Here is a 25,842-nt window from a genome sequence, read left to right on the forward strand (position 1 = left end):
ACCAGCTTGAACTCATTTGGTGTGTAGAATCATTTGCTCTGGGGGCCACTCTGACACTGGGAGGGAATGAACTGTGGGCTGCCCTGGGTGAAGGCCAGAAAAGGAAACGAAATATAGGAAAACGAAGATTTTTATACACTAGCATGGACAAACATCCGAAAACTTAAGTGACAGTGTCTTCTACTCACATCTGAAACTGAGGCAGGTTTTCAGATGGTAAAGCTAGGGCCAAGTCCAAAAATTTGCAAGCGGACAAGTACAGGTTCAACCATCTCTGGCTATTGTAGGACGTGGAGAAACCATTGCCACCTGTGTACGTCGTCTCCAGACCAGCAACAGATGGGCCAGAAGTTCTAAAATAAATTATACCAGGCAGGTGAGTTATAACAGCCTTCTGCCACTATGGGAACATCATCTTTCTGACTTGCCTTTACAAACACACAACTCTTTATTTACCAACTTAATCCTGAATCCATAAATCAAACCAGAACATTGCAAGTCTGTGCTATGGGTGGAGTTTTGTATGTTTATATATATGTGTATATGTGTGTGTGTGTGTATACATGATAAAATGTTAATATATAATAAACATGTTAAACTGCATCTCATTCCCATCAGACATCCAAATTAAGAGAAAGTTTAAAATTCCCAGTCATATCAACATTACTTTATTTTAGGGAAAAATTCTTCAAAAGAACAAAGAGAATCTAGGAAAAAAAAAAGTGAAGAACAACACTTGCGCAAATAACTCCTGTTCTTTTGAGAAATCTGCCTTTACTGCTGGCATTGACTGAAATCGGATCATACTGTGTGGAAGGTAGATGGGATAGAAATGGACAACAAAACAAGAAAAAATATCTACCTCATCTTTATGTCTTTCTAACACTAGAAAGAAACCATATTTTTATTTAGACCAAAAAAAAAAAAGTGCATCAGTAGTATTCGAAGTAAGTGTACAATACAGAAAAGCTATAAAGTCATGCCATGCATATTTTAATTGCAGAAGCAGTATAATTTTAGCCAGGAAGACAGAACTAATATACTTGTGTAGCATAATTTACCTTAGTGGTTTATGAGCAATCAGACAGTGAGATTTTTTTTGTTTTGTCCTGAAGAGTATGTCCCTGTTACTGCAGACTGAACTACCCTTTACTTATCCTTCTCATCTGAGCTTGACAATTCTAAGACAAATTATTCTAAAGAATGACTCAACTGCCCATCAGTATGCCAGGAGACTGTTATCAAGTTAAACAAGCTGGAAGTTCGTAAGTTTACCTGGAAATGTCTTCATCAGCAGTGAGCTCCTGTTCCATCAGTAAAAACACTTGTACCTGAAGATCAAATGCTACATTTTAATACCATTTTTTAATGGACTGTGACTCAGGAAATGCTGTAGGTAGGCCTGAGTAATAAGCCTTAGAGGAACTCTTCGGGGCTTTATTTCCATTCCTGAATGATGAAATAACTCCCTGAACCATGAATGGACACTGCCACCCTAAAGCTCTTTCATCCCTTATATAGAGGCTGAGTAGCACAAGGGCCATAACAGTCTCTTTTATGGCCAGGAAAGCTCTCAGAGGCTAATCCACTCCTTAGAGAGCAAGACCTAAAGGAAATGAGAATAAAGAATCATGTAATGGAGCAGTCAAGCTCAGGTGTGAATTCCCAGAAGTAACACAGTCCTGTCCACTGAAAGTAGTTCCAGGACTGTGGTAGCTTGTGTAAAGGCCAGGGGACAGCACAGGAATCAGAGGGTTACATTAAATAGAATGGGTTTCCTAATATTTATGCTATTGACAGGCTCAAAATTAAATGCATCTATTGCTAAAACAATGCACTTGATCTTTAAAATACTTTATATAGCTTTTCTCCTTCTATTGCTTAGATCTGTGGTTAACTAAGGGCTAGGTTAGGTGCCTACAGATCCAAAAAAAAAAAAAAAAAGAAAAAAAAAAGGTCATGGCAGTGATTCTGATTTGCAATCTGTGTTAGCCAGTCCCTTGGGAACTACTTGGCTAACAGGCTAAATGGACCACAGGATGCACCAACCACTCTCCTCCATTCCCATTGCCAAAGCTGAAACCCAAAAGAGCGCGTCAAACAGCCAACACCAGAGACTCCACAGGTAGCAGCTCTGAAGACAGATGTTTATCCTGTCTTGTTATGCAGAGTAAAACAAGAGAAAGAAGAAAGCTGAGTTGGGCCTTGAATAAATATAGTTACAAAATTTCAGCCACAATGTGATCTGAATGACCATCAACTGCCAATACAACATGGATTCTGACTCCTTCTTTATGTGGCTTCTCATCCTCATTGCTGGAGGGAGAAGGCTGAATGACCAGGAAAGTAGAAACAGGGAACACTGAGCAGAGCAGGAGTGGGAATGGTGGAGAGGGTACACATACGTAAGCAGAAATTGAAGTAGGAGTCAGTAGGGAACAATGAAGGAAAATGCAAACTTAATACAGGAGACATCTGAACAGCTTAAATAGCATAAAGACAACAGATATTCCATTTGGTTGCAAAAAATGGACATCAGGACTATGAAAATAAGTCAGCTTTCAATTTGTGTCCATTGTACATTTACATATACAATATCTAGAAGATATTTTCTTAAAAATGTTGAGGAGGAATAAGGTTGTGTCTCAAATTTGCACCAGTCTTCCAAATCCTGAATGCTAACTGCAACTCACCAGTTCAGTGATCATGGTTGGCCAAAGCGAGGTAAGGTGTTGCGGAGACATTCTTAAAAGCAATACTCTGAAAAACAGGAACACTTGGGAATGAAGGGTGGGCACCTGTGGCAAACGGAGACTTTCTACCAGCCTTTCTGAAACAAAAAGCCAAGAAGGTTTCCTCAGTTCAGAATAATTCCAACTAGCATTTTCTCCTTATTTACTTTCAATTTTTACTTTTAAAGTAATCTGCCACATTACTGTTTCAGTACTTTGCTACGGTTTTATTCTGTCAACATAAAAAATAACCACTTTTACCAAGCAACAAACAAAAGCAAGAAACCTCAAAACAATGCAGTTGCATATTTTGATTGAAGTTCTACACATAAATGCAATAGTGCATCTGGGAGTTTTGTTCATCTTATGCAGAGTTTCACCCATCACAGCTAGGATATATTATCATTATTAATAAAAGACTGCATCATCCTGGTACATGGGATATTACACAGGGACGATACACTCTTATTTAACCATAACCACCTCTAAGCATTCAACATATACAGATGCAGATACATAAAGAAATTTTTCAGTCAAACCAACACATGCACTTCACAGTCCAGACCAGTAAAACCACCCGATATCTTGAACATAGTAAACCCAGCTACTGACTTGACTGAGGAGAAAAAAAAAAACCCCAAAACCAAAAACCAAACAACTTCAAAGAATAAATCCTGGAACAAATGAAACAAGAAAGATGATGTAATTGACTTTCCATATAGAGGAAGAGACCAAAGCGTTCACCTTGGTAGCACTAAAAAACAATTTATCTAGAAGCTGCTACTGTAACTATTTGCATAATCTTAGAATAAAACTAAGCAGCTCCCATTCCCAATCACGTAATGTAAAGGGTCACTAGAAGAGATATTCTTCAGTGATAAATAGGACAGATAAACAGAGCAGCAGAAAAAACAGCTAGAGCAGTCAAGAATTCAAAACTTCAAGGTCAGCCTTTTCATTTATCCCTAATTGATAGGTGTTTATAGCTTGGATGTTCATGTCAAAAGGCACACTGCAGGTACCCAAGGACATTGATCAAGGTATAAAATGACAGATCAGTGAAATAATCTGGATAAAAGTCAACTGGTAAATCACAAAGTCTGTGTAGTTTGTAACTGTTTAAGACTGAAAACGTTTTAAACAATATCTGCAGAAGCTTTGCATCCAGCCACGGAAAAGGTACTGCACACCAATATTCCATGGGACAAGTTTACCCACTGTTACCCTGTCATACAAACATTGCTTAGTTAACATTGGAGTCCAGAAGTCCACTAGATGATATGTTTTTACTGACCTTGTATGTCTGGAAGGTATTTCTGGTATTGGTCTATCTCACTACTAAAAATTGCGAAAGCCAGTCTCTTCAGGAGCATAGCACGCTGTTCCAGCTCTACGTCTCGATTAGCAAACAGATTGAGAGAACTGCTCTGAGCCACAGCCACTCGTGCTGAAAGAGAAAATGCATAGTGCAGAGACAAACTTCAAAATTTCCCTTCTGTTTCACTTCAAGGCACAAATAACTCTTACTTTCGTCGCATTAATGTAGTTCAAAAAACAGATGTTAAGATGATGCATGTTCTGCAATTTGTATTTTTAACCACAGTGATTTAAAATACATGTTGAAAGAAAATTTGTAAGCATACACAATGGTGCCTGGGTTTGGGAGCTTTTGGTAGGGAGTTTAGCCATTTTTTTTTTTTTTTGAACAAAATTTGTAGGTTTAGATACAGTCAGAAGTTTGGAAACTGCAGAATCAATTTTTCCTTAAGCAGAGTTAGTGTCAGGTCTTTTAAAAAAAAAACAAAAAAACCCCCAACAAACCAAAAACAAACACCCCCCTCCCCTGCAAAAAAACCCAACCAACAAACCAAAAAAACCAACAAAAACCACCCCCACCCTCTCTGCTCAGTCAACTTTGCCATATAGGCAAAATTCACTGTGTGCCAGGTTGGTCTCAAATTCTCTCACCTCAAGTTATCTTATTTATGGATCTCCAGAAACAAGTAGTTGGAGAAAACATGAAAAACATTGAATAAATCAAGCAGATTGAAATAAATGTTGAACAAATGTTTTCTTCAAGATATTTGTTTTCCCTTTCATTAATGTTTCCCTCGGAGAAAAGTCACTACCACATCAATAAATACTTACTCATCAAATCTCTGAATGTGGTTTTGTCATGTGTCATCAAATTATCCATAATAGCTCTCCAACTAAAAGAGGAAGATTGTACACAAATCAGAAAAGCAAGAAAAAAAGCAGGAATTTACAGAAATATTTACGGAGCTTTTTTTTCTAATTCAGGCTAAGGCTTCCAATCCAAGCTCTTTTGTACATAAGTACCATTTACTTGGTGCGATTTGATCTGAAACTGTAACTGTATTTTTCGAACGCCCTTCTCAAAGAAAATAAGGGATGCCACCCAGAGGGACCTTGACAGGCTTGAGAGGTGAGCCCATGGGAATTTCATGAAGTTCAACAAGGCCAAGCGCCAGGTCCTGCACATCGGTCGGGGCAATCCCAAGCACAAATACAGGCTGGGCAGTGAGTGGATTGAGAGCAGCACTGAGAAGGACTTGGGGGTGTTGGTTAACCAGAAGATCAACACGACCCAGCAATGTGTGCTCACAGCCCACAGAGCCAATCGTATCCTTGGCTGCACCAAAAGAAATGTGACCAGCAGGTCAAGGGAGGTGGGTCTCACCCTCTACTCCACTCGTGAGACCCCACCTGGAGTACTGTGTTCTGCTCTGTGGCCCCCAACATGAGAAGGACATGGACCTGTTGGAGCGGGTCCAGAGGAGGGCCACAAAGATGGTCAGGGGGCTGGAGCACCTCTCCTATGAAGACAGGCTGAGAGAGTTGGGGTTGTTCAGCCTGGAGAAGACAAGGCTCCAGGGAGACCTTACAGCAGCCTGCCAGTACCTAAAGGGGGCCTGCAGGAAAGATGGGGAGGGACTTTTTATCAGGGAGTGTAGCGATAGGATGAGGGGCAATGGTTTTAAGCTGAAAAAGGGTAGATTTTACGTAAGGAAGAAATTCTTTAGTATGAAGGTGGTAAGACACTGGAACAGGTTGCCCAGAGACGTTGTGGCTGCCCCATCCCTGGCAGTGTTCAAGGCCAGGTTGGATGGGGCTTTGAGCAACCTGGTCTAGTGGAAGGTGTCCCTGCCTACAGCAGGCAGGTTGGAACTGGAAGATCTTTAAGGTCCCTTCCAACCCAAATCATTCTATGATTCTATAAAATGTTAACCACTTTTTTCCTCATAGAAAAAATAAACTTAAAAAAAAAAATAATCTCACAATTGAAAAAAATAGACTTGTGCATAGAAATATACCTTAGGTAAGCGAGTTCCACATTTCATGTGATAATCTAAAACACAGAACATCCCCTTTATTTCTCTCAACAGAGATCTGTTGGGAAATTTTGGTCCACATTATACATCCTCTTGTGTAATGGCATACATAAAATTTGTAACAGCCATCGCTATAAGCAGGAAAAAGAAAGTCTTACTGGTTAACACAGGAAGCATCCATCTGGAAGAAACTGGAATCCATAAAGAGGTCAAATGCTTCCTTTTTCCATGCCCTCCTTGTATACTGATACCCACTAAGACTGCTTAATAACTGGACACAGGCTCGATAGCTGGATGCATTGTGAGCACTAAACAAAAAAAAGAAAAAGTCAACATGAAACAATTTTGAATTGCTGCTTTATAGAAAGTTTGATAGACATCTAATCCTTATCATGCCTGTTTCAACTTAAGTGTCACCCACCAAATTTCAACTGGCTGTAGAGATGCACATCAATTCAATAAATTGTAAAGATACCTGTGATTACGGAGGTAGGGAACAACATAGTGCATAATATTTACAAGCAAAGGAATAACCCTCTCTTTTTCATCACTGTAGAAAACCATATCCAAGAGATGAGCCAAAACCTATAAAAGGAGAGGAAGGTATGTTAACATGCACTCTCAAATTGATTTTTATCTACTATTCAGCATCTTTTTGTATCATGTCCTTCACTGAACATTTAAGTTTATGATAGAAGTGATCTAATTTCACATACTATAAAAAATCCAGAGTATAAAGATCCCATCGTATTTAAAACAAACTAAGGTAAAACCACAGAAGCATAAACTCCTGGGCAAAGCATTCTACAGAATAAGCTAGAAACAAACAACAAAAAAATTCAAAGATTGACTGTGATTATCAGCAGTAACTAACACATACCACTAATAACACACAAAGTTTGCCACCAAAAAAAGTTTGCTATACTACACATCTGAAAAGCCATGCTTTACACCTCGTCCATCTCACTGAATCTTCACAACAGGGTTAGGAACAAAGTTTTACATATTACATGACAGGACCCAGAATCCATTCACATCAGTGTTTCCCACCAAATCTCCTTCCCCAAGCTTCTAGTCCAAAGCTTTTCACAATATAAAAGTTTATTATAAGACAGCATTTATTATATCTGAGGAGATATTTACCTCAGAAAGTAAGGTCAAAGCATGGACACTATAAACAGATGGAGTTATGTTTGAAGTTTCCATTGCTGGAGACAACATATCTAAATAAAGATAATAATAAAAAAAACGTCCAAAGTTAGTTTTCTTATGCCATTATTTACCTTATAAGTATACTTTAATAGCACATATTCTGAACATGTACAGACTTTGCAATATACACTGTGTAAGATATGTATGCCTGAACAATACTGAAGCATTTTTAATGCATTCAAATATAGTAAAGCTGTCCTCTTTGTTCATTTTGGCCTGATAATTAATGTTTTGTTTAAAATAAAGATGAAAATGAAGCTACCTTCAACATCTGATTCTAAGTTGTTTCCATCAACCATAATCTTGGGGGAAGGCTTAACCTCTAAGTTTCGTCTTAGCCAAGTAGTCTGTTCCAAGGAAGAACCAGCAATTGCCCCAATGGCATCCACTATCTTGTGTGTTACATCCTGGTAGAAAAAAACCCAAGCATTTTAAGAACTTTGTGCAGAAGGGCTGTATTTGTTGTCCTGATGTGTTTTGGAGGAAAATCTATATAACTAACTAAGTACAGAACTGTTTTCAAATCGCTTCTGTTCTATATTATCAGTGATTAATAACTCCACAAAAAATGAGATTTTTTTTCAACCCATTATAAACAGTACTAAGTAGAAGATACTAAAGAGTTATTTCAGACTACAGAACTGATATATCAGACAATTCTAGTACATTCAAGCATTTATGGTTCAACATTTTCAAAAGAGACATACATACAACAGATTTCTTACCTGGAGATCTCTTTGATCTTTCTTATTCTCCAGGCTTGGGTTTTTCATGATGAACTCATTAAGAACACTGAAAAAATAGCAGTATATACAGATTTTCTTCTCACAATACATTATTCAGTAATTTTAAGAGCTAGGACAAGTCTGAAGAAATTTACGTGCACAATACTTATTTACTAAACCTTCAGTCACTACTACTTATCAATATTCTAGAAAACATCCTTTCACATTTAAGTTAAACTATTATGGTATGATCAAAATTATCAAGAACATGTTTAACTAGACTATACGTAAAAGTATCTTTAGAGGCAGTTTACTAGGGAAGATAAATTCCAGAAATTCAAGAAAATGGTCCTTGAAGTTTTATAGAGAAAAATCACATTCAACATTTTATCTCTAACACTCCACAACCAGCTTTCATGCTGGGAATGAATCCTTTCTAGTGGCCTGCAAATCTACATATACCTAAGAAATAGTCATTGTACTTATTTTCTAAGAAAAATCAGAAACATAAACCTACTATTTAAAGAGCCTGAATCGCTCAAACAATCAGCAAGGTAAGATCGTGGCTTGTATCATATTATAATATAAAATTTAATATATGTAACCATTCCTCAGAGAAGAAACTAATTCGTTAAACCCCACAGAACTTGGGCAATAGCTCTACCACTCAAATAAGTGATAGAGATTTGAAAACACTAACACTTCAGTACGATGCCACACATTTGAACTTATTTGGAAATCACAAGTATCAAGATCACTTACCCAAGTATGAGGAATTGTCCCGGAGCTGGAAGACCAACCTGGATGGAATCTTTTAACAGAAGTAGCAGTGCTGCCCAGCTATCTACTAAGCTGGTCACTGGAATCCTAAGAGAGAGAGCAGCGATGGCAATGCAAATGGCATAATCTCCCTTCAGGTATTCCCCATTTCCTTTCTACCTCACAATTCTCCTAGCAGATATTGTGAATCAACATTCATACAGATTCTTTAGTTTTTCATTTAATATTATGTGACTACATCAAGTCATTAAGAAAAGGAGGAAGGCAGAACCACCAGTGCAGTCGAAAGACATGCTTTTCAGTTCCCGGTTGGAATGGTACCAGTGAGTTACAGCACAATTAAAATCAGCTTTCCGTGTGCAGGGGGCAAATTTCCTGCAGGATTATTAGGTAGGGGAAGAAAGGTGATGCAGAACTAGGGAACTCACAAAATAAATCCCTCTCTTTTTTATGACACCTATAGCTCAAGACCATTCTTTCTTCATGATTTATATTACACAGGCTATTTCTCATCCTAGGGATTATAAAAAGATGTAAAATATTCAAATTTTCCATCTGCTTCTGGATGACAGAAATAGAATTTAACTTCTTGTCTTACCTTTGAGTATAAGCATAGAAAAACTGCAACATGCAGACTTCCAGTGAAAGATGTTTCTAGAAAAAGATACAAAACTTGTGTCATCTAAGAAAATGACTGTTTCTTCCTCACTTGCCACGGCAAAACTGACAATGCTAAAATGTTACTGCAGTGTCTGAATATACAGTTTAATTCATTAACAGGATATTACAAAAGTCCATTTAGGCCTCTCTATAAATTTATTCTTCTCTTTTTTTTTTTTTTTTTTTTTTTTAATTCCCTTTTTCCTCACTTCCCTTTCCCACCTGACAAAAAAACCCAACCAACCTGATGCTAGGGTATGCACCTGTTTTCCTAATGTAAGCAGCCTATCCCCACAAAACACAGTCTTGTACAGAAGCAGTAAACAGGATTCTGGAGTTGTTCAGAAATGGTAATGACTTTAGGAGGTATGACTTCCCTCCAAAAGTTTATCTATCTATTACATATTGTGAAAATTTTCACACTGTACTGCTCAAGTTTGTGAATGAAGTATCCATATCATCACTGTTCTAAGCTTCAGTAAAAGGACATTAAATAAGTCAATAGCATCTCTACAGTGTTCATACCTTGTCCTTTGCTATGGCTGGAGGCTGCTTCAAAACTTCTTTCACTGTTTGTATAACGGTCTCCGTTCTCATAACACTGATAGAGCGAACTAGCTCGACCAGCAGAAGTTGTTCTTCACCTGCTGTAGGAATAACCTAAAAGAATCAAATGTTGTCACAGATTATCATCTGTGCCAAAATTAAGGCAGCTGGCCTCATGGGATTGAAACATTAGTAACTAACAGTTCACCTAGAGACTTGGAATCACTGATTCTTTTCCTGAAGAATTCAGGAAGATTATCCCATTCTAAAATAAATTGGTAGCTCCCTGGCAGTACAGTTGCTCATTAGAAATATAATATAAATATTTTTCACATGTCATACTATGTATTTTTTCACTGGAATGGCTGAATTTTCTCCTTACTGCTTCTAAATCACTTAAAGTTATTACCACTATTTGAAGTGACCACGGTAGTATAAACATACCTTTGTCCTAGAAGTATTTTTATTTTGCCTCCTTTCATTCCATACAAAGGCAATGGCAGCCATGAAGTGAACACCATGATTCATTGAAATTGGACCCAAAAGTTCGAGAATCTGCTGCCTCAAATTCTGAAATGTGGAAGCAGAACACATACACCTTTAGATAAGCACCTCAGCATTATGTTCAAAACAGCTAGCTATAAAGGCATACTTGGATTGTAACTATCATTAACTTTTATAAAAATGGAAGGATGCACTCAGAGGGTTCATAAAGCTCTATTCTACATCTGGCACTCTTCAATCATCTTTTTCATGACTAAGACAAGGGAAGATAAAATACACTTGTTAAATTTGCAAAAGGTCATGAAGTGGGAAGCAATTGATAGAAAGGTACACAACTAAAAATGATCTGAAAAAACTCTAAAAGCATCCTGAAAAAAAATAAGCTGCAATAAAGGCTTGATCTTTGCACACAAAGGTAGGGATAAACAACTTTAGTGATTCAGGATGAGAAACTATTTAGATAGTGGTGCTACAGAAAAAAAGTCTGTGGATTATAGTGGATCACAAACTCACCGTGACGACTTTGCAAGGAAGGGGAAAAGAGCATTCCTAAATAGCAACACCTCATGAAAGACATTAAATATTTCCCCTGAAAGAAGATACCACATACCGTGTCCAGTTTTGGACACCTTACTTCGAGAAACATACCACAAGCTGACAGAACTCAAACTCTAAAAAGAAAGATTACTGCTATGGAATATGACCTACAAGAAGGGGCAGAAATGGATTTGTATATAATCAGTAGAAAAACACGTAAGTGGGGATATAACAGTTATCAAATGTGTACAAGGTAATTAGGAAGGGGAAAGGAAGATGATGCTTGTGTCTGCCACAAATAGTGATGGACTTGCTTTGTAGCAAGTGAGATAAAGATTAATAAGTAGGGGTGGTGGGGAAATCCCAAAAGAAAGAACACGCTACTCCGGGAGACTGAAATATTCACTGCTGAAACTCTTAATAACATGGTTTTTAAGCATGTCAGAAGTTAGAGGCACACTTGGGTCAGGAAATGTATTTCCTGAGCTGTCTTCTTGACCTGTTTTCTATGACAGGAAGATTTCAGACAAAAATGCACTTTCTGTCTGTTTTCTGAAAGCCATTGTTACCTTGGTTGGAGAATTGTCTAAGCTTGCAGGAAACTGCTATATACGATCCCAGAGCTTGACTATACACTTTATGCACTTGCCAAGAGTGCGGTTGCCAAAGCAACCTAGCTGTACTGAAGCTTAAAAAGCTCATTTATACTTTAGACACACAATTCTGTACAGTTCCACAGTTTCGTGTCTTTTTAACCCCATACACCACCTCCAAGGAAGCCACAAAAGCATTAACCAATGAGGTGAAAAAGTAAAATAACCTATCCTGATACTACACCGAACAAGCTGAACTCAAACTGGACTTTTTCATATACAGGACAAGTTGAATGCTCTTTTGAATACTACGAGTTTGGGCAAACTAAAGAAAAGCTGGAATGTACAGAAGAGTTAATGTTTAACCAGAGTACCAAAGCTTATCCTTTTTTCACAGAAGCAGCATAACATTATAGGCCATCAACAAGTACCGACTTGTTTCAGTGAGTAGGAAATCCTATGGGCAGCACAAATATGACCATGGATGCAGTCTATGCAAAGACATGGAGTCTTACGTAGGTTAATTTTTATTCCTTCAATCTGAATGACAAAGGTTGAAAAGGAAGTAACACAGCATCGTCACAAACAGTACCTGATAGTATTCACGTTAACTGAGGAAATCTTTTTTTTAAACATTTAAAATTTAAATGACAATTTCCTATTTAATAATGTGAATTATAAGAAGTTTGAACTGCTTCCAGTAAGAGGGCTAGGCAGCATTCTCAGTATAGTCCTATTTGACCCCTTCTCAGGTTCTCTTCTTTATGATTTCCAGCTCACTATCTGCTGTGTCATTTCCAGCTCACTATCTGCTGTGTCATTTCCAGCTCACTATCTGCTGTGTCATTTCCAGCTCACTATCTGCTGTGTCATTTCCAGCTCACTATCTGCTGTGTCATTTCCAGCTCACTATCTGCTGTGTCATTTCCAGCTCACTATCTGCTGTGTCATTTCCCCATGCACAGTGAAGTGCCACCACTGTATGGATGAATAAAGGAACTAGTTCAGAAGCATCCGAGTACTAGAGGAGAGTTCTCTCTTGTTAAGATTTTACATTAATATTTTAAATCTTCTGAGGCGTAAAAGGGTGGCTTAAATTTTTTCAGGATGGATTTCATTTTCTTTGTAGAAAGCAAAGAGGTGAGACATTGTTGTCTGAATTGATACACTCAAGTTTAAAAGCATATTCAATACCCATTTATAAAAGCCTTGTTTGTGGGGTGGGCGAACAGATGAGGACAAAGGTATTAAAACTCAATTTACATTTAAGGGAATGGAATTGGATTTAGTTTGACAAAGGTACTAATGAACAACTTAAACAGTATTATCCCTGATATTCTGACCTTTGTTGACCCAAGATTAATAGTGGTAATGGATGCAGCAGCAGCAGCAGTAGTTTTCTCTGAAGAATCTGCAAGGTGAAGGATGCTCCACAGCAAAGTCACAGAAGACATGATCATATGCAAGATAGATAGGATCCCATTGCGTGCTTCAACCAAGTGCTTCTGATCTACATTAACCAAAAGCTAGTGGATTTGAAGGGGAAAGAGGAGGAAGAGCATTAAATATCTACATAAATAGCTGTCCTGGTTTCAGCTGGGATAGAGTTAATTTTCTTTCTAGCAGCTGGTATAGTGTTGTGTTTTGGAGAGAAGAATGTTGATAGCAACAACTGAAAATATCAGTGTTTACACCCAGTCAAGGCTGGAGGGGCACAAGAAGTTGGGAGGGGACACAGCCAGGGCAGCTGACCCAAACTGGCCAAAGGGATATTCCATACCATGTGATATCACGCCCAGTATATAAACTGGGGGGAGTTGGCTGGGAGGGGTGGATCGCTGCTCGGGAACTAACTGGGCATCAGTCAGCGAATGGTAAGCAATTGCATTGTGTGTCATTTGTTCTGTATATTCCAATTATTTTATTATTATTATTGTCATTTTATTATTCCTATTATCTTTATTATTTTCTTTCTTTCTATCCTATTAAACTGTCTTTATCTTAACCCACGAGTTGTTTTTTTTTTTTTCCCCGATTCTCTCCCCCATCCCACTGGGTGGCAGGGGAGTGAGCGAGCAGATGCATGGTGCTTAGTTGCTGGCTGGGATTAAACCACAACAATAGCATAAGTAAAATAGTGTAAACTGAGACTTAACAGACATGGAAGCTTTCAACCGTAACTCTTTTTCAAAATAGTTTTTCAATAATTCTTATAGTATGTACAGGTTTTGAGTCTATTAAAAATAATAGTTAAAGAATCTTTTGACTCAGTTGTACAATTTCAAATGTATTCTGAACATGTGAGGCCTCATGTCTACAGCAATCAATTTTGTATCATCTGCCTATACACTTGCAAAACAATTATTTCAGAATTTTAAGTGTAATTAATACTCTAGGCAAAATTCTTTACTTGCACAGACAATAAACACTTTTCAGTTTCTTTTAAATGAATGGAAGGCAAAGGGGTGTAAGAACAAAAAAAAAAAAAAAGCAAAACCAAGATTGCAGAGAGAGCAGGACAAAAATTTTCTTCTAGAATCTGGGCCAAATTCTTAACCAAGACAATGCTCAGAATATCACATCTAAAAATACCGCTTGACTAAAAAGACAAATTGTAAATATACAAACGGAGCAGAGAGAGAATGTTTTGACATATTGCAAGATGAACACAGTCCAGCCAGAAAGTAACAGGATAGGCATCAGTCTGGAAAGTTCCACAAAACAAAGCCAGCTCTAAAAAGTGGCATTTTAGAGGTATGAAAGTTAAGGAATTCCTACTTTAGTTATTTCAGGGTAACAAAAAACCCAACCCCCAAAATCCAAAAACCAAACCAAAACAAAATCTAAGGCTATTATCTTAAAAGTACAATTAGTAGAAAATTGTTTTTCTGTTTGAGAAGTGTGTATTATCAATGAAAACCATACTTATAGCTAAGACAATATATTTGGTATTTTTCCCACTCAGACCTTCATATCTGCTAATATAATCACAGTCCTTAATTTGACATGTACTGCATAAGAACCTCTCAGACACCCAGATAAGTTTACCTGATGATATTGTGTAGATGGATCCAGGAGGCAGTAATGAATTATTGTTGTGATCCCTTCTAATAAAGTAAGAACCATATCTGGGGGAGTGACGGATGCCATCCAGAGAGGCCTAAAAATAAGAGATTCATTTTTTTTTAAATGGGTTAATCTGGTTGTAAATTAATTCAACACAATCAAATCTGCTTAAAAAGATTATACACCTCTACATACACATACCTATTATCAGATAATCCTGTTTCATATTTATACTGCTGAATTAAATTATCCAAGTTCCTGCAGAGCTGAAGAGTCACTGAAACAACCACCCTTTGAAGAACTTTTCCCATGTAAGGCAACGTAGAAGTGATAAGGCCAATCCACTGGGGATGCATTTTACAGGCACAGTGCTGGTGTAAAGCTCGTATCACTGCGCAGAGAAACATGCCTTGGCAGGTTATTGGCTGGGAATGTAAATACTGAAGAGAAGTCATCGGCTGCTGGGGACCGATGTGCTCCAAATCTGTTATAACAAAGTCAAAGCCCGTTTCATTTTCCTCAGGCACAGTCATTACTCTGTGTTCTAGCACAATCAGCCGTTGAAGTACTTTTAAAAGCTGTGACTGCAGAGTACTACCATTGTCAAATTCATCTTCAGAAAAATTTATAAGGCTGTCTTCAGAGAAGCCTTCTTCTACAGCCACTATGTTTTTTCCAGCCATCTTTTCACTGTGCCATTTCTGTGCACTGAAGATAGAAGATAGCAGACAATGCAGGATCACTTTCTGAACCTTGCACTTGGACAACATGTCTGAAATAAAACTAGGAAAGCCCTTTGCAGAGCTTTCTATCACTTTTGCCAACTCAGCAAAGAGAAGTGTCAGAATTTCTATACTCATCATTTGCATATTACGGTTTCCTATTAGATCTTGTGAGGTTACTTTAACATGAGTTGGATAGTGGCTCCGCATATAGTATAAACACAAGGAGATAAGAATTTCTATGTACATAGAGCTCCGAAAGTTATGGTTAGAATCAACTGGGATATGGCTATAGAAATCCTTGCCCATAACAGATATTCGATGCCTGGCTAGAAGATTCTGGAGCAACGAAAGCTGAGGAGTATATGCATTATTGACACTGGTAGTGGAGATAGCACTTACAAAAGCTGAAGGATTTGTTTTCAGAATTGCTTTAATTGCAGAAAAAGCATACAATGTCCTTGAAGAGTCATACAGCTGGAGATAAAGCAGCACATGTTGATACAAAGGATGGATATTAAAGTTGGGAGATTTTCGCGTTCCTGGGGACCCTACATCACTTTCTATTTCTGAAATTTCTCCTTCTCCACAACTGTACCAGTTTTCTAAATCAAGGCCATCACTAAAGAAGACATTTGTTTGTTTGAGCTTTTCTGTTTGTGCTTTCTTCTTCTCTTCATCTTTCTTTTTGGCTATTTTCACCTTAGGTTTTGCACCTGGTTGCTTACCAGCCTCTTTAACAATTGTTTCTTTTTCTGACATTTTTTCTGGTAGCTTTCCTTTAAAGCTGAACTGAATACTGCTGTGGCTTCGCTGTCTGGACTTGGATTCAGTGGAAGCAAGAGTGAGATCAGAGAGGGATTGCTGGCTTTCTACAATACAAGGTGAGGAGTTATTTCTTGAAATTTCATCTCTTAAGCTCTCAAGTCCAGTCTCAGTTGAGGCTGATAGCAATTGGGAGCTGTCATTACTAAGCAAACTACTCTGGCTACTTTGAATATTCTGATCTTCATTTTTTGTCATCTCTACAGAATTATCCAAAGGACTGAATTTACATGAAGTATCCTCAGAGTGTAGATTATGTTTAACTGGTTCAGCTTCTTCTCCGAGACCGCTTACAACTTTGCATATAAGATCTGTAACCACTTGTTGCACAATTTCATCAGGTGAATCTTCTCGCAGAGTCTGAGAGCTATCTTGAGCACTCAGGCTTTCTGTCTCCACTTCATAACTGATGTTGTCTCCAGTAGATGACTGAGAACAGCCAGAGTCAGAACTCTGCAGTATTTCAACTTGATGGTCGGGAAGGTCAAAATCAGACACAACCATTGGTATGGTCTCACTGCTGGTACTTAATAAGGAAAGCCTGTCACTCAGAGGGTTGACAGTCAGGCTGAAGTTCTCCATTTCATCCATAGCAAGTTGTTTTTCATTGCTTTCTTTAGGTATAATAAGTTGTCCTTGGCTTACAGGCACATGGGAAAATGCTTAAAGAAAAACACAAAAAACTTTATACACATAATATTTTGTTCTACACAATAAGAATTTAGCATTTAAACTATGACTGAGACTTCAAATTATAAAGGCATGGTAAATAGTACCTTTCCACTTCACAGCAGAAAAAAAATTATGTTAATATGCAAACGACACACAGTCACACAACCAAAGCAAGATTACTTTAGCAGTAGAACTTAGCAAAAAACCGTAATTCTCCCATGAAACCTTATGCAGTCTTATCTGCTTGTATTTTAATAAAAAGGAATTATTAGTGTGTTACTAAAATTACACAATACATGCAAACACCTTCAAACCTTATCAGTATGTTTTCAGCCAGCCCCACATCAGTGCTCCCAATTCATAAAAGCATTTCATTTCTTGATTAAGCTTCAAGTCATATTCTTAAGTTCTACTGAAGTTCAGTAAGACATAAGAAAATGCTCTGCATTAAAATACTTGCATATCCTCTTAATCTGAGAGCAACAAAACTTCAACAATACTTGGGACACCCAAACTTAAACTAGAAAAAACATGCAGAAATGCACATACAAGCAGTAGCTATTCCAGCACTTTGTTTTGCGAGTTACACTCAAGAATTTCTACTACATTTTTAATGTTGCATGCAAATAACAAATAAAGAAATTAAATGCGTACATACCATCAGCACAGCTAAACTTCTGCATAAAGTGCTTTTCATTTTCTTCTTCAGGGTGATAAGGAGATTTAGTCCAGTAACATTCAGCCTGTACTCGCTGAACAGAAACTCGCTGAGTTTTTGGATGGAGAAGCAGTAGGAGCAAAGGTTCAAGAACTCTTGCAATATCATGTCTTTGAAGCACTTGATTTAACCAGGCTTGTCCCACTGACCATGTAGAACCATCCAAGCTATTAAGACTGTCCAGCATGATAAACAAAGATCTAGAATAGAAAGAAGAATGAGCCTAACACAAATTCTACTCTACTTACAGAATATCCCATTTTAATCTGGTATATAATAAATTTCAACATGTCAGTACATACTCCAGTGTCTTCTCCATATAAACCAGTATTTTCTCTGGAATCCAAACTTTGCAACCTGAAGTTTTATATTTCAGTCTAGCCTAATGAAGAAATGGCCAGGAAGAGCTAGTAATAAAGTCAGTTAAGATAGCTGCTCTAGTAGTAGCAGTTGTATAGTCAGTTCAAGTATTTGTATAGCTGCTAGCATAACAGGCTTTGTTTGCCTACTAAGTGCTAGTGCAGTACAAAAAGATTAAACTTTAAAAGCCAATTCACACAAATGCATGGAAAAGAGAAGGAAACATTCAAAGATCTTTTCTTCAAGAATGGAGAGAAGAAATATACTTGACAATTCAGCACTTCCTACTGTCATTATTTTCTTCTTTTAATAGTTTTAGCTTTTAGAATCCTTTCCAGATGTGGGGAAAAACAATATATATATTGGACTCTGCATTTTACCAACTGTCTTACATCCTCCAGTAGAACACGTTCATAAACTCTTAGCTGTACGTACAGAATTTATCAACACCTTTGCAATGAGTGACAGTATCAAGCCAAAGAAATAACAACCTTTTTAGTCTGCTTCCTACAGCTAAGTATACCGTAGGAAATTTAAATAAGCACTTTCCCACAACATTTGTGCTAGCTGAGGAAGACAAGACTAGTTCAGAGTCTGGATCATTCAGTTTTTCTAAGGCGGCAGTCTGATACCAGAATGCAAAACAGAAATCCTCTGCTGCTTGCCATAAATGACATCTTACACAAAACACACAGCTTAAACAAAAAAAACTTTCAAATCTTAGTCCTTACTTGCAATTTTGATCTTAAGTTTTCTTAGCTTTACTGTTACTTTCCATTTTCACATAATTCACTTCTGGGTTGACTTCTCCCTCCTGCTTTTGTTTTTACCAAATCACAGCAAGAACTCAGATACTATGTTCAATATACACAAATATTTTAACCACAGTGATCGTCAATGAATCACGTGACCATTCCTGTTCTACTCTTTGCAGCTACCAGAAAAATTTACAGTTTATGTAATCATCATTGTGAAAACAATTTTGTCTAACACGAATTCATTTCTTGCCCTCCTTCCTTGCTCTCACAGTTACACTGTATTTCTCCAATTTCTAAACACTATGGTGCGAATATAATGTAGTTAAAGATTTTGAAGTAAAATTATTTCAACTGAATCACACTTGCAATCACCAACCTGTCAAAGGTACGGCCAAAGGAAGATGACTTGTTAATATGAAGGTCACGGGTGAGATGCCATAGCACTGCAAACTTTGCATGAGCTTCCATTCTTACTTTCTGTGGACCAAATTATAAGTTAGATCTATCAGAATACAACAGCCTCTGATAAGAACTGGAAAAAAAAAAAGAGGTATACAGCAGCTTAAAAGATATAATAAAATTATTAAAATTAACTTTTTTGACTATGTGTTCAGTTGCTATTTTCTAACATTAAAACCAATAATAGGCAACAATAGGTCTCTGAACAATTTAGTAGCATGAAAGGATTCTCCCCCATCTTGACCTTGGCCGCCTTAGTTTCAAAGTTCAGCTTGAAAAAGTTTTAAATACTTAATGTGATAGCTTGAACAATACTTATTTTACTCTCACAAGTTGCACAGCTCTGTTTTCAGTGATTTTATCTATATGTTTCAAGGCACTAGAACAGATCATGAAGAGAAAGCAGGAAGAAACATGCAAGCATACAGAGGCAGAGAGAAGAGGCAGAGAAAGAAGAGAAATTTTTAGAGATAGTGTCTGGAATGATGGGATTAAACACAGTATCCATGGAAATAAGGGAATGAAAATAAGTTGGCTAGAAAAAGACTTAAGAATTTTCTAGCTAGATACAATGTAGATAGAGTTCATCATTAACATGCCAAATTTAGCTCTGGAACTTTGAGTTTTATTTAGACAAATAGGACATGCTTACTGCCCAAAGGACTTCTAATGACTAGTAATAATATGCAGTATATTTAATGGTGAAAATGGTATTAAAGTAACAATGTTTATGCCTTCATCTCTTTCCTGTGGCTGATCAAGGCAAAGAGTTATTCCAGCAAGGCCATAAACTATAGTAAATGCCATGCTATGATATGAATACATGGGTACATATACTAAAAACAGCTTTACCCAAGAGACAAGGGAGCTACTAAGCAGTTGTAGGGGTGAACAAACAAAGCACAGCAATCAGGACGATTATACTGAATAAAACATCAAAATTACTTTCAAATACAATCAGGGCTTAAACTAAATTACTTGATGATGAGCAAAGACAAGAGGATGAAGATTTTTCACTTGTTTGTTCTTAAAATATATGCTTATAGGGAATGAACAGTAGGTGTATTTACCTCTAATCAAAATGAGACCACACTAAAGACTGTTAATACCCCTGTGACAATCTGGCATACTTCCAGACTTAATTTACAATATACAGCTTAAGAAGCTTTGCAACAGCTAATACAACCAATATCTGCCACAATAATGAAAATTTTAAGTAAAAGCTATAAAAACTGAAAATTACAGAAAAGACAAGACAGATCACATCAGCCGTAAAGTAAAAAAAACAACCAAGAGAAACAGCAGCATTCTGGAAAGTAAAGCAAGCATCACATATATTTAACAAAATATGCTCCTCACAGGAAAAAAAAAACAACACTGCTGCAAAATATATACAGTTACACGAAACAATTCACTAACACCTGCTGAATAAAAAGTAAAAACACCAATTCTAAAAACACAGAGATAAGTCCATGTAAGCCCTTGCAATCTATGCTGGGAAGATGTAAGAAATTACTGTTTTCACAGTAAGGTTAGCAGAAATGAGTGAGTACCACAACCACAGTCACAGCAGTTCACAGACCAGCCTAATAAGTGAAACTATAAATCATCGGCGGTTTTATGAATATGCCAAGCTGTGAACTGCAGTGGTTGACAGACTGGCTCACATTCACTTTTGTTGACCTGGTTACTCTCTGGTAGAAAGGCAAAAAGGTAACTGCTTCCGAAGTCACACAACCATGAGTTGCCAGAGCGTGTAAGCAAGTAATTCCCTAATTCCCTATCATTCATTCTGTTGGGCCTGTGAAAACAGTTCATATATCTAAGATTTAAAGCACTACAAAGGCCTCAACTCAAATGTCAAATCAACAGCCTCTATCTGAAACAAATTTCTAGGGGAGGAAAAAAAAAAAAAAAAAATAGTGTACCTGTCATGACAAGTAGAACTCCTACTAACAATAGTAAAAAGCTAAGCATGTGCTTTCTGTATAGGGAACCAGAGCATAACTTTTGATAAGAGATGAATTCTCCTACATAAATTGGTTGCTGAATGCTGAAAAGCCGCCTCTGTCTAGCATGAAACTACAGAGGCTCATCACAGACCTAAAAGAAACACTGTTTGTCAACAATCTGAATATCTGCCAGCTTCAAAAGATTTTGAAAATATTACTTTACTTGCATTAGCTAAACTGGTAGCAAAACAGAAGTGATCAATAGGATAGCCAAGATCACTTCTAAAAAACAGCCAGCAGTGAGATAAGAGACCTTTGAGCAACAATAAAGAATGGGAGAAATCCACCAAGCTGGGTCATAAGCAAACATTATAACCTGTGGTAGCAGAACAGGAAACAGCACAAGTGACAAAGTAATAACAAGAAACCAAACAGCATTATCAGAGGCAAAGGAGCAGCTCTTTGATCACTCAAGAGGTTCTGCTCAAACTACAGCCCACGGCTTTTGACATGAGATGGCAACGGAAAGTAAAGACCTTCAAGAAAAGAGTAGCTTCAGCAACATACTGCAAAGAAATGCACAGACAACTCGCAACCCAGCTGCCATGTCAGTCAGAGCAGATAGACAAGCACATTTCCCACAAAGACAGAGATGCACAGAAAACTGGCAATTACTGTTAGAGCAGTTTATTAGTTGCCCTCTAGAACTGGCAAACATGGCAGAAACAGTCAGAATTCAAATCTTAACAACAAATAGCCAGGGAAGGGCCACATGAGACTGGAGAATTGTACAGAAGCCTCTTCATCAGAAGTATCTAGTGACTGCAATTCCTCCGCTTCCCAAAAGGGGAAAATAATCTCACAGAAACGCTTTATCTAGAAACAATTGACCGAGACAAGTGTCAGAAGACAGAGCTCAGAAATATATAGCACAGCTCTTGGGACCTGGAAATAAAATCAAATCTTATCAATTACAAGCCGCTCATTTGTCTTATATTTACATTAACTCTTACAAAAAGAGCCAGAATCAAATGACATATAAAAATTGTCAGAAAGGAAAAAAAAAAAAAAAACCCACCGAACAAAACACAATTCACTGCTGCTTAAAAGAGAAAGGGAATTAAGGCTGAAGAAGCAAATTAATAATATCAAATACAGCAGACTCGTAAGGTTGTGTCTCACCGAAAGGCAAAGGAATTGAAAACAGATCTCAAACTGTAAAAAGAAGGTGGTGACACAAAGAGAAAGGCAGTAAGGACACCACAACTGAGAGAGAGAGAAAAGAGAAAGCAAAAGGGTAGAAAGATAAAGGGGACCACACATGACTCTCTTAAGAAAGAAACAATCCAACCCCACTATCAAGAAAAGCAGAGACATGGTGATGACAATAACACGGCTGTTCCTCCTTCTCCAAGTTCTGTGGAGGAAAGGAAGCAGAAAGTCTACATGCTGTACTAGGACAGATTATTAGAGAAGATGCAAGAATTAGATGAAGTAGGAGGGAGCACACCAGAGGACTGAACCACAGTTGCTTAGGACACAGCAAAACAAAGTGTGCTTAAATTTGATGGAGCTGTACAGGGAAAGAAGAGTGGTTATGACAATTGGAATAGAATCTAAAAAATCTGTATTCAATTACTACCATTACAAACACTTTTCATAGGTTTGTGAAACACCAAAACGTCATGAAAACAGGGCTCAACTACTACAGATGTAAGGTTAAGGTTTCCTGTGAGTGGGAATATAGGAAAAAGGGTGGCAGTGTCAGAGGGTGGACAAATCTGATGTTCTGCATGCAAGTAAAAGAAAAGAGTATTTTTAATGTTTGAAACAATCAACGTAAGGCAACATTTTTTCAATATTGAAGTTATTTATGCCCTCCTCTGAGGCACCACGTCCTTTTTCTAAGTATATTTCTATAGTTATATACTTAACCCATCTTTCAGTAAATACATGAACAACTTGCCTTGTCTCTGTGAGTCAGCTGCTGACTAATAACATCTTCACAAATGCTAGAAGATGGAACGAGGTTGTGCAGCTGGTAGAAGAGCTCCACACTCTTCTGATGATGCTGAGGAGTTCCATCACCCAACTGGTCCCAAAGTGTTAAAGCTATATGCTTTGTAGATGAAAATAAAAGTTGCAAGAGACAAGTGAATGAGTATTGTGCCTTGTTTTGCTTTAGACTACATTGAGCTCTATGCGATGATGAGAGACATTACATCTGATGACACAATATGATGAGCAGGCAATCTATAAAACTATTCTTTTTTGTTCATAAGAACATAAACTGTTTGAAGTACTGCAATAACTTACTACATTAAAAATTCCTGTTAGGAGTCAGAACTCACAGGAACCTCCAGAAATAAATTTTCATTGAAAAATAATTAACTATGTAATATACCCTGCTGCTGATTATCTTTTGTAAATGGTTTCATACATAAATTACACAAATGCAGAGATTGTGGTTTACCAGACTCCTACATTATGCACATCTCAGTTTCATATCTTTGCTAATTAATGATGCTATTCAATCAGGTTTTATTTATATTTTAAAAAATATTCATTCAAACAAGGATTTTCACCCAAGCAGTAAGACAATCACAGTGGGAAAACTTACGATGTATTTTCATTTAGAGTCTGACACAGGTTACAACTGTTATCAAAATGCTCAGCAAGAAAATTTGGTTTACCATACCAAGGATGGTAAGTGGCCAAGACCGTCAGTCTTTACAAGCCAGGAAAAGAAGTCTATAAAGAAAACAGCAATGAGATACTGCATTATACCTTGAAGAAATCTGTCTTTTCAGCCATATATCTCAGATTGCCTTGAGTAAGAGGAGGTCTGATGACCACAGCCACTCTTCCTTGGTTAGGGCTAAGAGGCTGAGCAGTTTCCACACTGTTCAGATTTTCTCCAGTGACAAGAGCAACTGATTGAGTCAATCCAACCAAGTCCATCACAAGGGAAATAGTAACACCCTGAACACTGAAATCGCTTCCTTGTTTGCAAGCATTCATTAAAGTCTGTAGCCACAGTGGAGGCTGTACTTGTTCACAGTCTGAAATAAAAATCACAGATTATACATTCATTTAACAGTTTTAAATATTATGTATTTTTCCTCTTATATCTCATAACCATATGCACAATTGTCCTTTTTCTTTCACATTTCAACCTGCCCATTGTATGGGTTTAGGAAAATGTATGCAGGAGAAAGATACTTCTTGATGTATCTCTGACTTTAATCTAATTAAGAATGCAATACTGTATCACTTCAAACATTTAGTAAGCAAAAATAAATAGGAAAATTTGAACAAGAGAAAAATAATTTTTATGGAAATGCATCCATGCAAGTTCATGTTTTAGACAAAACTGGACTTTTAGTAGTTTGCACATCCTTTCATTCACTTTCCTTCTTCAGGAGATTCTTGACTAGCAATCAAATCTTAACATTGTAGTTTGTAGTCTGGAATAATTCTGTAGTATTTTATATATATGTAACAATATTATGTATGTTATATTACATAGATATTGTAATATACATACATAAATAATATATGTAAATAATTCTGTATCTAAGCTAAGTTTAAACTGACAAAAAAAAAAATAGAGGTTTCCCTGGAAACACTTTAAAAGTAAAAGTATCTGTGAAAAGTGATGTTTTGGGTGGAAGAAACTTGATCCTATTAGATCATACTCTGCTTTCACTGTAGGGAGTTGTTTTCCTCTTCTTACCACCCCCTCACTTAATACCATACACTGGCCTGATAATGCAAGTGTCTTTCTCTGAAGTTCACAGTCAACTCTCCAAGTGAATAACGCACTCTTATTTTAGAGGTACCAAAGTAATTTTTCATAAAACTTCAAAAGGACCCTACTGATCGTGTTCCTAAAACAGGTAAATGCTTCTAGAATCAGACACAAGTGCAGAAGTGTTATTTAATAGGCATAAATACAGCATCCGTTTAGAATTAAGAGGACGATGCAATTTCTAATTTATATCCATAATAGTTAATTTTGCAATGTAAATTAGAGCCTAAATATACCTAACAATTCCACATAATGTTCCAGAGTTTACAGATATAAACATTATTCTGAGCTTGACTCAGTTCCCTTTTTAATTTCTTCAATTAAAAATACCACACATTTATCTGAGAAATTAAGCGTACAGCAAAATTTAAGCACAATTATGTTCTATCAACATCAGATTAATTTGGTCTCCTTCAAATAAACAGACTGATGACTCTCCCCGTTGATTAAAGGCAATTGGTCACATCACTAATGCAACCCATCAAAAACATGTTCCAAATTTAGAAACCCTTCAATAACAATAGCCTCTTCTGCAGTAGAAAAATATATCAATAGATGAAGAAAATGCTGGTGTGCGAATTATGGTAACTACCTTCTCCCATTCTCCATTCTCTGTTCTGCTGGCATTCTCAGTTATGGGAAGCAGGGCTCCTGGGACTGTTATGCAGCCCCATTCCCAACACTATTCCTGTCCACCCTGCCATTCTGTACAACAGATGTTTACATACGAAACAAAATCCTTCCCGTTGATTTCAACCACCTATAATTTATGCTTATTCCTCAAAGTCACACTGTTTAATAGACTGCAAATGCAACACCACAAATGGGAAGGTCCAGATGATGAACAAGCAACGCAA

General features: G+C 37.2%; 1 protein-coding gene across 5 annotated transcripts in view; it reads right to left on the reverse strand.

Moving 5' to 3' along the window:
* The window catches only part of DOP1A (DOP1 leucine zipper like protein A), a 70,313-nt gene that overhangs the window by 6,364 nt on the left and 38,107 nt on the right, over window positions 1-25,842 (reverse strand). For all 5 annotated transcript variants that reach the window (XM_052781623.1, XM_052781627.1, XM_052781626.1 and 2 more), the window contains 21 exons: window positions 23,962-24,236; window positions 23,141-23,293; window positions 19,140-19,240; window positions 17,586-17,845; window positions 14,910-16,917; window positions 14,691-14,802; window positions 12,986-13,168; window positions 10,453-10,578; window positions 9,988-10,122; window positions 9,401-9,456; window positions 8,785-8,889; window positions 8,023-8,089; window positions 7,560-7,704; window positions 7,229-7,308; window positions 6,561-6,670; window positions 6,244-6,393; window positions 4,881-4,942; window positions 4,027-4,179; window positions 2,694-2,830; window positions 1,276-1,331; window positions 189-353 (listed from right to left, as the gene is read on the reverse strand). In XM_052781623.1, the coding sequence (XP_052637583.1) occupies window positions 189-353; window positions 1,276-1,331; window positions 2,694-2,830; window positions 4,027-4,179; window positions 4,881-4,942; window positions 6,244-6,393; window positions 6,561-6,670; window positions 7,229-7,308; window positions 7,560-7,704; window positions 8,023-8,089; window positions 8,785-8,889; window positions 9,401-9,456; window positions 9,988-10,122; window positions 10,453-10,578; window positions 12,986-13,168; window positions 14,691-14,802; window positions 14,910-16,917; window positions 17,586-17,845; window positions 19,140-19,240; window positions 23,141-23,293; window positions 23,962-24,236 (4,639 nt within the window). The remainder of the gene's footprint in view (window positions 1-188; window positions 354-1,275; window positions 1,332-2,693; window positions 2,831-4,026; window positions 4,180-4,880; window positions 4,943-6,243; window positions 6,394-6,560; window positions 6,671-7,228; window positions 7,309-7,559; window positions 7,705-8,022; window positions 8,090-8,784; window positions 8,890-9,400; window positions 9,457-9,987; window positions 10,123-10,452; window positions 10,579-12,985; window positions 13,169-14,690; window positions 14,803-14,909; window positions 16,918-17,585; window positions 17,846-19,139; window positions 19,241-23,140; window positions 23,294-23,961; window positions 24,237-25,842) is intronic.

This window comes from Harpia harpyja, chromosome 3 (genome assembly GCF_026419915.1).
Source record: "Harpia harpyja isolate bHarHar1 chromosome 3, bHarHar1 primary haplotype, whole genome shotgun sequence".
Taxonomy (NCBI): Eukaryota; Metazoa; Chordata; class Aves; order Accipitriformes; family Accipitridae; genus Harpia; species Harpia harpyja.